The 12,187-nt window shown below is 46.1% G+C and overlaps 2 protein-coding genes across 2 annotated transcripts; one reads left to right on the top strand and one right to left on the bottom strand.

Annotated features, from left to right (window-relative positions):
• Positions 1–557: 557 nt before the first annotated feature.
• Positions 558–6,436, top strand: LOC135819591 (uncharacterized). Its single transcript, XM_065332826.1, has 4 exons — positions 558–1,286; positions 3,024–3,454; positions 4,471–4,529; positions 5,397–6,436. Exons 1-4 carry the CDS (start codon positions 1,183–1,185, stop codon positions 5,712–5,714), a joined length of 912 nt encoding a protein of 303 aa, XP_065188898.1. The 5' UTR covers positions 558–1,182; the 3' UTR covers positions 5,715–6,436.
• Positions 6,437–8,468: 2,032 nt separating this feature from the next.
• On the bottom strand, positions 8,469–10,210 carry LOC135819592 (D-aspartate oxidase-like). The gene has a single exon (XM_065332828.1). The coding sequence runs from the start codon at positions 10,041–10,043 to the stop codon at positions 8,886–8,888; it is 1,158 nt and encodes a 385-aa protein (XP_065188900.1). The 5' UTR covers positions 10,044–10,210; the 3' UTR covers positions 8,469–8,885.
• Between the last annotated feature and the right edge of the window lie 1,977 nt (positions 10,211–12,187).

A 12,187-nucleotide genomic window follows, 5' to 3' on the forward strand; every position in this document is an offset into this window, starting at 1 on the left:
TAAGGTTTGTATGATTCTGCCGATTTCACTGCTTTTCGAGAAGAATCTGCCACCTTTTCGGGCATAATCCGCCGGTGCCTAAGAACAGGGAAGGACATAGTGTTGGCCAGTGTTTCCATCCAGAATGTAAACAATTTTGTTCCAGTCTGAGAGCCACATGAAATCATTGACAATCATGTTGGGCAGGAGACTGGACCACGGAACTCCTTTTTCGGAAAGTTGGCAAGTACGTGGACAAGCTTCCGCGAAGTCCGCGCACCGGGGTGCATTGATCTAATGCTTGATACCTGTCTATCTCCTGTCGCACTGGCTGGATTGAGTGCTTGGAACTGTGCAGCTGTGCTGCATTGGCGGATTATGTGATAGCCGAGCATACCGGCCGCCGCACTCTCTTTCTCTTTACTCAAGTGGTCTACAATGACAGCAAGAATGATCCAGGCACCTCGCACAGCCGTGCCAGTGCAGGTTGAAGGTTAGGAAGATGAGAGTCGAACTGCAGTTGTCATTTTTGTTTGGCTGCGCCGACCACTGAGCGAGCCTTGGAATCTTCTTCTTTGTGCCAACCTGCATGATGAGTGCATCCTACGATGTGTCGACTGCCATAGGCTACGGACTGGGCATATTCACCGATTCATGTCATGCTCAAAAAATCCGCCTGCATACTCGTTAGCCAGTCAGTAGGTACATGTCCGGCATACAGGTACAGCAACGTGAGAGATGCAGCGACAAAATTAACAGTCCAAGTCACAACTGGACGGGCTGTTGAGCATCGGTGCTAGGAAGAGATCCCCTGCCGCGACCACTTCTGGTACAATAGCACAACTGTCAAATGGACAACGATATTTGACCCGTCTTCCTAGAGGCGGCGTGCCAGTGCGAGGTGGCTTGTTCTGGATCGTCCGAGCCGCTCTGGGTGAGCGCTCAAACACATTACGCCACAGTACATTTTAGCGAACGGTATGATCTGATCATTGCATCATTCTCACTCGGAGCACCGTGTTTGCTTTGGGGAATAGCCAGAGCCAGAACATAAAATCTAACATAGATGAGAGCAGGACCTGTGGAAGCCAGTTTACTTCACAATACGACTTTGCGGCTGAGTTTCTAGCCTTCAGTCACACAGGCTGTGTAAGAATCTGGAAATCTCCTCCTTGGCTGCGATTCTCTGCTCATACATTCACTATGAGGCAGAACAGGAGTATAACCCAGATATGGTCGAGGCAAGCGCAGGTCCTATGCCATGTTGTGTCCTGGTTTGCGTGCGTTCGCTATGCAGCAGGAGCAAGGTGAGGAACAGTAAGGTGTCTGAAGGAAACAATGGTGACGTGTGGGTGAGGCTTTGGGCGCTGGGTGTAGCAGGACATTGCAATTGCGGAAATGAGTTGACATCTGGAACACCGTATTTTTGGCGGTGTTATGGGCGTTACGATTCCAGTGGGCTCGGCAAAACTAAGGAAAGTGGGGTCGAGTTCGAAATGGTGTCGAGTTGAAGTGCGATGGCCTTTCATTGGGCATAATTATAACTGGATGGTGTGAAACTCGGTTTGTCATAAAAAATTGCATAGGAGTGTACTTATGCTAGTCCTTAGGGGTGATCTACTTGCGATGATGTACAGTAGATCGTGGAAATTGACACTCACTTGCAAACCCTGCCAACACTATCCACGGTGGCAGGGAGGTCTATCTGAAATGTTCAATCTGCGTACAGTCAGTGCTGTGTGGCTCATGGTGCGCTCATACTTAGCGTGAATGTCACTGGTGCTTGAAACTTTCCTGTTCATAAAGTTGTTGTTTGTTGCACTTAAAATTGACTTTGAGTAAAGTCGCGTCATACACGGATGGGTCGGGCCACACGCTTGTAACCATTTGAAACAAAGTGGAATTCGTGAATCCGACAGCATCCGAAATACTACTGCACGTACAGATGGGTGGGACAAAACGTTTACGAACAAGGAATCAATCAAATTATATGGAGGCTGGTCGTTATTCGCTCTAGTATGGCTGCTATTACAGTGTATCTAACCCACATAACCATGAGAAAGAGAGAGAGAGAGAGAGAGAGAGAGAGAGACAAAGAGACAAAGAGAGAGAGAGAGAGAGAGAGAGAGAGAGAGAGAGAGAGAGAGAGAAAGAGAGAGAGAGAGAGAGAGAGAGAGAGAGAGAGAGAGAGAGAGAGAGAGAGAGAGAGAGACAGAGACAGAGGGGGAGAGAGAGGGGGGGAGTTAGAGGGAGAGAGAGAGAGAGAGAGAGAGAGAGAGAGAGAGAGGGGAGTTAGAGGGGGGGGGGGGGAGATAGGCTGAGAGAGGTAGAGAGAAAGAAAGAGAGAGAGAGAGAGGAATCCGATTGGATAATGTCACAGAGTTTCACCCCGAGACCCCTTTCTCTCTTTCGTACACGTATATGAAAAAGCTCTGCGCTCTGAGTATTGAGCAGTTGTCCGGCTGTTTGCCAAACCTGTTTTACAGTCGAAATGCATGTACATGTATACGATGCCATGGATCCTGCAAGGGCAAGCTGGGAGCCAGGGGGTCTCGACAGTGGACCTCGCGGACATCATTGAGGAGCGAGTTCCAAACACATGTAGTGATGTACCGTAAAAACGATAGTACAAATACGTCATGTACGTGTGCTTGTGCAAAGTCTTGTAATGAGAGCATCGAACTTCGGAAGCGTTCCTACATCGCAGTAGTGTATTATCACATCGCGAGAAGAGTACTCCGTGTGATGCCGAGATTGACTCACTCAGTGCTTCTCGACATAGATGAGAAGCTACGCTGCGCGAGGTTTTCATGCAAGTATCTACAGTGCGCTTTGCAGGAGTACACGTACTTCAATAATGTAGGTTAAAAAATAAAAGTGGAGAAATGATGGTGAACACATTCGCGACCGTTTCTAGAGTACTGTCTTTACATTGTAATTCATATTCAACAACCAGCAGCAATGCCTTTTTTTGGGCATGCTGTACTATACATGCATATACGTGGATGAAAAAAACTTTATAATTATGCCTTTGATTACTGCAGTTATGGCGGTTGGGTCTGCACCAACACGATTCTGAATGTGATCGTAAGCCAGGGATCGTTCACGACTCAGCAATACGCTCCATTCGTATCACCGGCCGACAGCGTCACTGAATGCTCGCAGCACATCGAATCCTACGAACACAGTATCCAGTGCACGTACGAGTTTCACGCACCAGCCGGCCACCACATCTACGTGGAGTTTCCCACCTTAGCACTGGATAGCAATTGTGCGTCGGACTACGTGGAGCTGCATCTGCACGGGAATGATGTACGACGGATATGCGGTACTGGATCGGCCAGGCAGAGCGCATTCACCTACATTGCCGACATCTTTCAAACCAACTACGCTAAAGTCACCTTCACGACGAATTCGGAGTTCCGTTGTGAAGGCTTCAAGGCGTACTTCTTCCCCTATGTGCCTTGGTTCGGACGTGAGTTTTCTTTTCAGTATTGTGTTACGAACTTAGGCTTACAGTGCACAGAAATAGCCCCCTAAGCCCTACACATGTTCATTACACTGACGGTATCCCAACTCCTAAATTACCAGATTTTGTATGCCTCGATCTATTTCCTTAGCCTATCCTCGATTAACTGCTCCCTCTACATAAAGTTGTCATTTCAGTTTTCTTGCAGGAGATCCCTCGACAGGCCCAAAGCCTTTAGGAAATACTTTTAAATTATAATAAAATACAAAAATGCATACATACCCATACATTGCCAATCATGCACGTACTTTAACCCTCCACCCTCCTCCTCGTTCACCATGAACGCGCCCACAAGTCCCCTTTATTCGAGTTCCGAGGTGGTGGGCAGTGCTTTGAGCTATGGGCATGGACAATGCGTTTTACGCGAGCAGCGAGCACGCAACAACACCAATAATCAGGTTGTCATACCTTGTCCCTACGTCAGTATAGTCTATTCGTCATGCTAGGAGAGCATTTCTATACAGTGTGTTGTGGGCTTCTAAAATTCACTAAAATGAGCCCTCTGGGTCATCTCACTTACACTAGCAACTCGAATGGAAGTTGGTGTAGATAACTATAATGTAGTATAGTATTGTTCTCTCCCTCGTACAGCTTTTCTGAATCTTCCGATCATAAAGATCTCATAAGTGAAAGAAGGAGATCGGCCAGGGCGCGAGATGCATTGGAATTTGGAGGTTCAGCTACATGTTAATCAATGATCAGCCCAGACCGAAACCCTCTGCCTACCCTGCTATCTGCCCACATTGCTTGTAGGAATATTGTGGACATAGACTCCCCCATTACATTGGGAGGTGATTGATTTCTCACGGAACATACTTGTACATGTACACCTCCTCACACGCCTATCCATTTACCCTACACGTCATGTTATGCTGTCAAACTAAAAACGTTGCGTTTATGTATACGTATACCACTTACTTGTGCAGTGTTATGATAATATGCTCTTCTATTTCTTTGTTCAGGCCGGCGAAGGCGACAAGTGCGAGGACGTGGAATTTCACGGCATCGTAGGTCCATCGAGGTAAGACTTTTGATTCCATTGGGAGTAGGGATTTACTTTGCTATTCAGACGGACCCTACCAGGAGTGGTGCTGTCCAATACCGTGTGCGTATGTACATGTACTGTCTTTCATGTCAACCAGAATCAAGGCAAATAGTTTGGTATTTTCAACTCAGCAAACTGTTACAAAGTGGGAATCACCTATATTGTACAAGTTAAAATTTAAAAAATCACGTTCATGTAAGTGCTTGGCGCCTCGAATGCCCATCGATGCATCATGTTGCGTTACACGGTAGAAAAATGTAGACTTAGTACATGTGCAAAGCAGTATCATTTTCAGTGCCCTTTGAATCTGTTCGGAGCAAAGTCTATAATGATTGGAGCTAGAGAATATTATCGGAACTGAGGGTAATGTATAGAAAAAAGAACATTAAAAAACTGCATTATTAAAAGTGTGAAGAAAAAGGAAGTGCTACAGCATTAGGTGTTAAACATACATGTAGTGCTAAAATATACAAAAAATACTAACTGAGTGCAAACACAAAGCATGAGGTAATACAGTGCAACATAACACGAAGTTTACATCTGGTAACCAGCTACGAGAACAACTTTAACGCGACTAAATGCTTCTTTTGTTTACAAAGAACAGGATTATGCACACGAATACATACATGTACAGCTTCCAGAACCTTCTACTGATTTTAAGCAGTAGAAGGTGCAAGTTATGCTAAAACATAACTTGCACGGCAGAAAACAGAAAAGTGAGAATTATCTTTCTCCACGCCGACTCTTTAGATTGGAGTTACATGTACATAATTCTAACTCTCCGCTAATAACTGCTGTTGTTTCGTTCGATCACGTCTTGATTGCTTTGTGTTGCACGTACAGACGGACATTACAGCAGTGCGAGATGCTCTTGACTCAAAAATTGCACCAATCCGAACACTGGCCCAGACGCTTATCAACTCGAAGAGTCACTGCAGCATATGCAACACCGATGGTGTGGCGGCCTGCTCTTGCTCGCCGACTGGGCTCCTGAGCAGCATACGCTTCACCACCTACAAGTACTTCCGTAGCGGATATAACAGCCTGGGACTCACATCGTTCGGCATTTATGCTGGTGGCTATGGTGGCGGGAGCGACGATGGAGACGGTAACGGCGGAGGCGGCGGCGAATCGAACAACTTTTGCATTTGCAGGTCCTGATACGAACAGCGGCCGCGCAGCCGAAATGCCAGTTGAAACCTAACAATTACTTTGTGATTAACAAATACAGTGAGCAATGTACATTTCTTCAGCTCACCTGCTACCTTCGACACCAATTGTAAACATTGAGGAATCGAAACTATTTTGTCAGTAAGGACAGATTAGAAGAGATTCTTGTCTTTCCAACTCCTTTTATCTTATTTTACCCTCCATCATAAACCTGACGACGGGTTATGAAGAGCAGAGATGACGAATGGTAGACGCAGCACAAGGTGGCTCTGTCCGTGGCGCAGATCCAACTCTTGCTCCGGTATTCCATCCAGAGTGAGCCACCAATTTGAATGTACACAATCCTTGAACAATATCCATGGACGTGTTTGATCTAGTCCTGTCTTTCACATCTCATTTAAAAATTATTTTCCTTTTGTCTCATTTTCACTACAGGGAGGCTGAAGTGTCCTAACCTGTCAATATAAACTACACAATAGCGGGAATTCAGAAATTGTGAATCCTTCATGCACACTTTACATCTTTCAAAGCATTCGTCTAGGGATTGAGTTGAATCTTATACACAAGCTAGTTACATCTGCCTTGAGTTTCTTTGCTTTTGGACTTTTTCAAATTTTAATTTTGATTTCATCGTCGAGTTTCATCCCTTGTATCTTTGGTGTTCGTCCTTCTTTCCATGTCGTGTTGTTTGAATACACCCGTTTTGACACATATTGCCTAGACTAGAGTGCTCAACACCGCAAGGATGGAGGAATGCCACTAATGTACAAGTACATGTACATGTACATTTGCTTTGTAAGTTGCTAATCCCTTCCCACTTTGAGTACGTGCTCTTCATTTTCTTTTTCTCTTCTTCCGTGGTTGGTCTCACCCTCACCTCAATTCAATTGGCTGTCTTGACTTGCCACGAGGTGCAGAAATAAATAAATAAATAAATAAATTCACATGTAACTACATGGCATTGTACACACAATCTCCAGACAGATAAGTTCGGTTGCCAGTTATGGACGCTGTGTAGGCATGGGCGGGTAATGCTAGCACTATGGCTGGCATTATAGTCCCTTTTTTCCAGGTGGCATAATGCTGGCATTATAACACCATTTCGCATGCAAAATTGGCATTACAAGCATAATTGCCGGTCGACAACGGTGTCATGCATGAAGCTGGCTAGGTCCAGTTCCGAAAATTGTGCATCTGAACCCGTCCGGCTTCGTCCGAGGATTTGACGTTGCAAATCAACCTTCTCAGTGGATTGTTTCAGACAACATGCTCACTGCTGTTTAAGTTTTTTCTTCTACGCTTTGGCCTTGATCCAAGACGGCCTTCTTAAATCGACTTTTCTAACTTTCAAATTGGCATTGTGGAGTAGTGTGAGCATTATATTATTATTATTATTATACGCATTCCCGCGGCAGCGTCAACCAAGCAGTTATGCTTGATCCACACGTTCGCTTATGCTGGACATTGAAACAAAGCAGATGTAGACAGCTCCTAGAGAATGGGGCTCTACAAAACCAATGATCGAAGTTAGTCCTTCAGTAACATGGAGCGTCATAAAATTGGTCTCATTGGAAAAATGTCATCACTATTGTCTCCTCATGTAGCATCATGGTCAATGGGTGGCCAGATATAAGTGGCCTTATACCCTCATACTATGAGCATAGCCTTTAGCATTATCGCAGCAAACAACTAGCATTAACCGCCCATGCCTAACGCTGTGCGATATCATCTCAAAGCATGGACACTTTGTTGTCGTCTCAAACTCTTCAATTGACATTCCACGGAGTGATTGTAGATGGTGATTGCATTGACACCAGTAAGGTTCATTTAGAATTAAATTAAAGAGTACTGCACTTGCAAAACGTAAACGTACGCATGGATACGAGTTGTTGTTGTTTATTTTACTTCGCAGATTCTAACGGGCAAGTTGCCCAATAACAAGAAGGCGAAGGCCAAGAAAATAATAATAAAAGAAATAACCGGTTCTGAGTAATAGTAATAGTTACTGTTCATGAGCTGAATGGCAACATCCTGTGTACAGTGCACAGTAAAACCTTTAATTAATTATTTTAAGCAACCGCCCCACTGTTCAAGGAAAAGCGGTCGTTAAAGCCAAGTGGCCTTTAGAACCAGGTCCCACAGTGTCTGTATAGAACAGTCGGTGCATGGAAAAACGGTCGTTAAGATCAGGCGGTCGCTAAAACGAGGGGTTGCTCACACCAGGTTTTTACTGTACTACTTCGACGCGTGAAGAATGTATAAAGTCACACCAAGGATTGATGACTCGCGCCTCGACTTGCCGGACATCACAGTTACAAGGAAGTAGTAACTGTTGCTCAATGACTGCGGGTCACGTGGCAGTACTATAGCGTGTACTACAGGTATGTTTATTTTATGTGCAATGTATTTTGTGCTTGAATTCACAAGTACACACGGGGGGGGGGGGCTACAAGCCCAAATTGAATTAATGGAAGCGAATGTGAGAATGGAGTTAAATTAGGGTTTTTTGGAAGGAGTAGGAAGATCCATGCTGTAGGCTTTATGCCAAAGTCCAATAATTAAATATTGACTGGTTTGAGGGAAAGAGACAAACGGGAAAAGTCTGAAGAAAAAATTGACTGTCACCACCAGGACTCGAACCAGGGACCCTCGCTTGTAGCCAGCGATGCTCTAACCACTGAGCTATGGTGTAGTCGTCATCCCAGCAGAGGCCGTTCAACATTTTCTTCAGACTTCGTACCAATAATTAAGCTATTACATTTTTTTATAAAAACGCTGAACACCAGGTGGTGCTGCGTCACAAGTCGAGACATCTACCAACCTGTTTAGACTAATGCGCTTGATGTTCTTGTCTAGCTCTGGTTGGTAGCCACACACTTTGATGGAGGCATCTTTCTCGGTCGATATACCTGTACATAGGGAGAATTTGCTCTGATGACAAAACAAAACGTACTTTTTGGTGAATTACTGATAAAAATTACGTTTTTACATAATCATAACCTCAGACCTCAACCCATTTCATGCGCTCGACCATTATTGATATCTACAATCATGTACGTGTGCATGTATGTCTTGGATCGTGGCTGAAACGTTTTCAAGTAGCAATGGACGGGGAAAGTACTGGTTTAAGGGGGTGGGGTGGGGGGGGGTCGTTTGGCCGCTTCATGACACATGGTTGTTTTCCATGGTAACAATCTGGGTACCCAGCCACTGCATCATAATACTGGCGGCTTCTTTGGCGCATCCATAGTGCACAGTGATGCCGCAGCCAGCATGTCCGTAATTATGCACAACGAAAAGATCTCGTCCACTGGTGGGCTGAAAAAGTCGTTGAGATTCCAGGCGAATACCAGAGCTGCGTGCCGGACGCAGACCAACGTCCACTCGAAGTATGACTGCGTCCCGCAGACTTGGTATGACTTTGGAGCAGCGCTGCAGAATGCCAGCTGTCTCACCTTTGTCCTCTTCCAGATTCCAGTCGTGTCGCTTGTAAGTTCCTCCCAGGACGACGCAGTCTACTTGTGGTATTACATAGGTCAGTTTGCCATCACTGTTGATCATGAGCGTGGCTTCTGTGACCCAAGGTGCATGTACACGCACCACCTGTCCTCCAATAGGATACGCGTCCTGATCGTCAGTCAACAAAGAGCGAGGCAGCCCGCAGCAGTTGATCACTGCGTCGAATTCCCCGCTCAAGTCTGTCAGTCGCTGTACACTGCGCTTTTCAAAAGCAACGCCGAGCTGTTTGCATCTTCTCATCATCCATGGCAGGAGATAACTAGTGTCTGCGATGGTTGTCTGCAGGTGAAAGCCGGACTGCAGATCTTCCATTCCGTATGACGCAACCTGATTGTCGCTCAATCTCCTCACGTCACAGCCAAATTTCTCCAGAGCATCCACAGGCTGCACGAGTCCTTTCACACTGTCTGCGGAGCACTGCACACTGGTGAGAGGGCATGAGAGGATGCCAATCTTCTCCGCCTCGTTCATGTCCGAGTGATAGACTCGCTGCATCCAGTGTAGAGTTTCCCTGCACCATCGCTCACCACGCTCGGCTGGCGTCGTCTTGATGTCGTAAGGCTCCCAGATGCCGGCTGCCACATTGCTAGTCGTGTGCGGGTGAAAGTTCTCAGCCAGGACGGTGATGGTCACGCGGCTGCTCGCGTTCCTACAGGATCCGACACTCTCCGCCAGCGCTATAGCCGATGATAAGCCGATACATCCGGCACCGAGAACACAGATATTGCACGTTTTTCTCGTATTCAACCCGGTGGATATGCCTTGGGACATCTTGTCCGGCGAATCCAATGCGCCAGCCATTTTCCAACAGTTCTATCAGGGCACAAAACTGAAACCAATAGACTATGCTTCAAACCAGAGAGATGGGAAACGAAAACGCAGGAGCGCCTCTACGCAACAGTGCTAGTGAGATCATCCAGTGTTTTACGTCGCTTATAATCTATCTGACCGAGGCCGGGCTGTTTCAATGCTAAAGCCTGGTTCACACTAGGCCGATTTTCCGGCCGATACTCCGACACCGACTCCTACACGGAGTCTGCCGACTGTGTCGGATGAGTCGGACTAGCTGTTCACACACACAGGTGGGCAATTTCGTTTGTACTTTAGTTGTACATGTAGGCTTGTCTGTTACACACGGACACGCGGTACACAGCCGCACTGCCACTAGACCGTAGTACTAGTAGACGCTAGCTAGCTAGCTAGACAGCGGAAATGAGATAGTTTTTACACGAGCCACAAAGCCAAAGCGGCAAAGGTGTGAAAGGGCTAGCGTCTAGTACAGTGCTACTACTACTAGTACTGTAGTAGCGATCCAGTGCAGCCAGTTCACATGGTTCACGGTCTGCACCAACGCTCTCCGCTGTCATGGTGAAAAGCCTACAGTGATTGGTCCGGTGCATGCTCCATCACGCGCAAGCGCTAAAATTCGGCCGGCTTTTCGGCTAAATATCGACCAGTCGATACTTGGCCGAAAACTAGTGCGACAAGAAAATCGTCGCAGATTTGTCGGAACCCTGTACGACAACACCGTTCACACTACGCAATTTTCGCCCCGATCTTGAGGATTTTTCGTACGAGTCCATGTCGGCCGGAAAATCGGCCTAGTGTGAACCAGGCTTAAGTACAAGTAGAAACTGACCACGTGATCAAGATCCAAGCCAAGGCAGGCCGAGCTGTTGTCAGAACACCATTTGTCGTGACTGCATACAGTGCCGTGAAGTGTTGTACCACTCCTCGTGATGCAGCCAGCGCGAGGCCATTGTCAGCACCCGCTTCAAATGCTGGATCAAGTGCCCCGTGTGGAGATGCCTGCGGCCTGTGGACGTTGCAGTGCAGAAGCTAGAGGTCCCAAAACAGATGTGTACATACATGTACAGTGGTCCCTCTATAATCCGGCACCATTTGTGCCACGAAAATCTGCTGGATTAGGGAGGGTGCTGGATTAACAAATCTGATTTACTGCTGCAATGTACATGAAGAGGACATTTTGGCTACTGAAAATTGTGCTGGTTTATCGAGGGTGCTGGATTATAAAGTGCCGGATTAGAGAGGGACGACTGTACATGTACATGATTGTACAAGTCACACAGGTTGACGTTCAGAGGCAAGACTGCATAGCTCCCGGAGACTTTATTTTCAGTCATGCGAAGTTATAAGGCAATTGAGGGTCCAGTTTGCACGCATCGTGCAAGTGGATCCTGCCAGGTCTTCTGTTGCCGAGTTGAGCTTTAGCGAGTCCTCGACCCTCTGTCAGACCACTAAACGTGTCACCAGGAATCACCGGTATGGTGCTCGAAAAGGCTGTGGACGAAATATAAAATAATTCTGAACACAGGTTTGCAAATTCTCGAATGACCAGAACGGGTGGATTACGGACAAAACTAGTAATAGTAGTATCATTTTCTCACCATCCACTCCATAAATATTTGACAAGATATCACGTCTCTTTGTGCAAATGTAAAATGTAATGTGTATGATCCACCTCGCTCATATGACCAATAGCACCAGGTACATGTCATGTACATTCATGCTGTTGTATGATGATCAGTTGAACTGTTAAACTCAGAGTGACATCAGAAACGCTTTGTTTCCTTCCAATTTGCGTATAATCAAATGTTATGAGATGTGTTTTACTACCCGAGACTTTTACTTGTGCACACACAAATACATGTACATGTAGTAGTCAGCTGGGATACATGTAGCTGGTCGCATTGAAAGGTTCCACTGTCAGTATAGTAATGTTGTTTGCTGAGTACGTCAACTAGCAGTATCACACACAGATTCCTGTCAAAAATGAAAACACAGGTGGTGACTTACAATTTTGCCGCAGACTCAATACTATTTACCCACCAGCCTGACCAGGGTAAGTAATTAGTTGCCAAAAAACAAACATGAGGTTTCCCAAGTGTTGTAAAAGCGCTACAACTAAACAGGCCAGCATCGCC

Source organism: Sycon ciliatum, chromosome 6, assembly GCF_964019385.1.
Source record: "Sycon ciliatum chromosome 6, ocSycCili1.1, whole genome shotgun sequence".
Lineage (NCBI taxonomy): Eukaryota > Metazoa > Porifera > Calcarea > Leucosolenida > Sycettidae > Sycon > Sycon ciliatum.

Bases quoted from the DNA above. Each gene is read 5' to 3' on its own strand.
- LOC135819591 (XM_065332826.1), top strand. From the start codon at position 1,183: ATGAGGCAGAACAGGAGTATAACCCAGATATGGTCGAGGCAAGCGCAG. The intron at 1,287-3,023 runs GTGAGGAACAGT...TGATTACTGCAG, and splicing joins CGCTATGCAGCAGGAGCAAG to TTATGGCGGTTGGGTCTGCA. The intron at 4,530-5,396 runs GTAAGACTTTTG...TTGCACGTACAG, and splicing joins GGCATCGTAGGTCCATCGAG to ACGGACATTACAGCAGTGCG.
- LOC135819592 (XM_065332828.1), bottom strand. From the start codon at position 10,043: ATGGCTGGCGCATTGGATTCGCCGGACAAGATGTCCCAAGGCATATCC.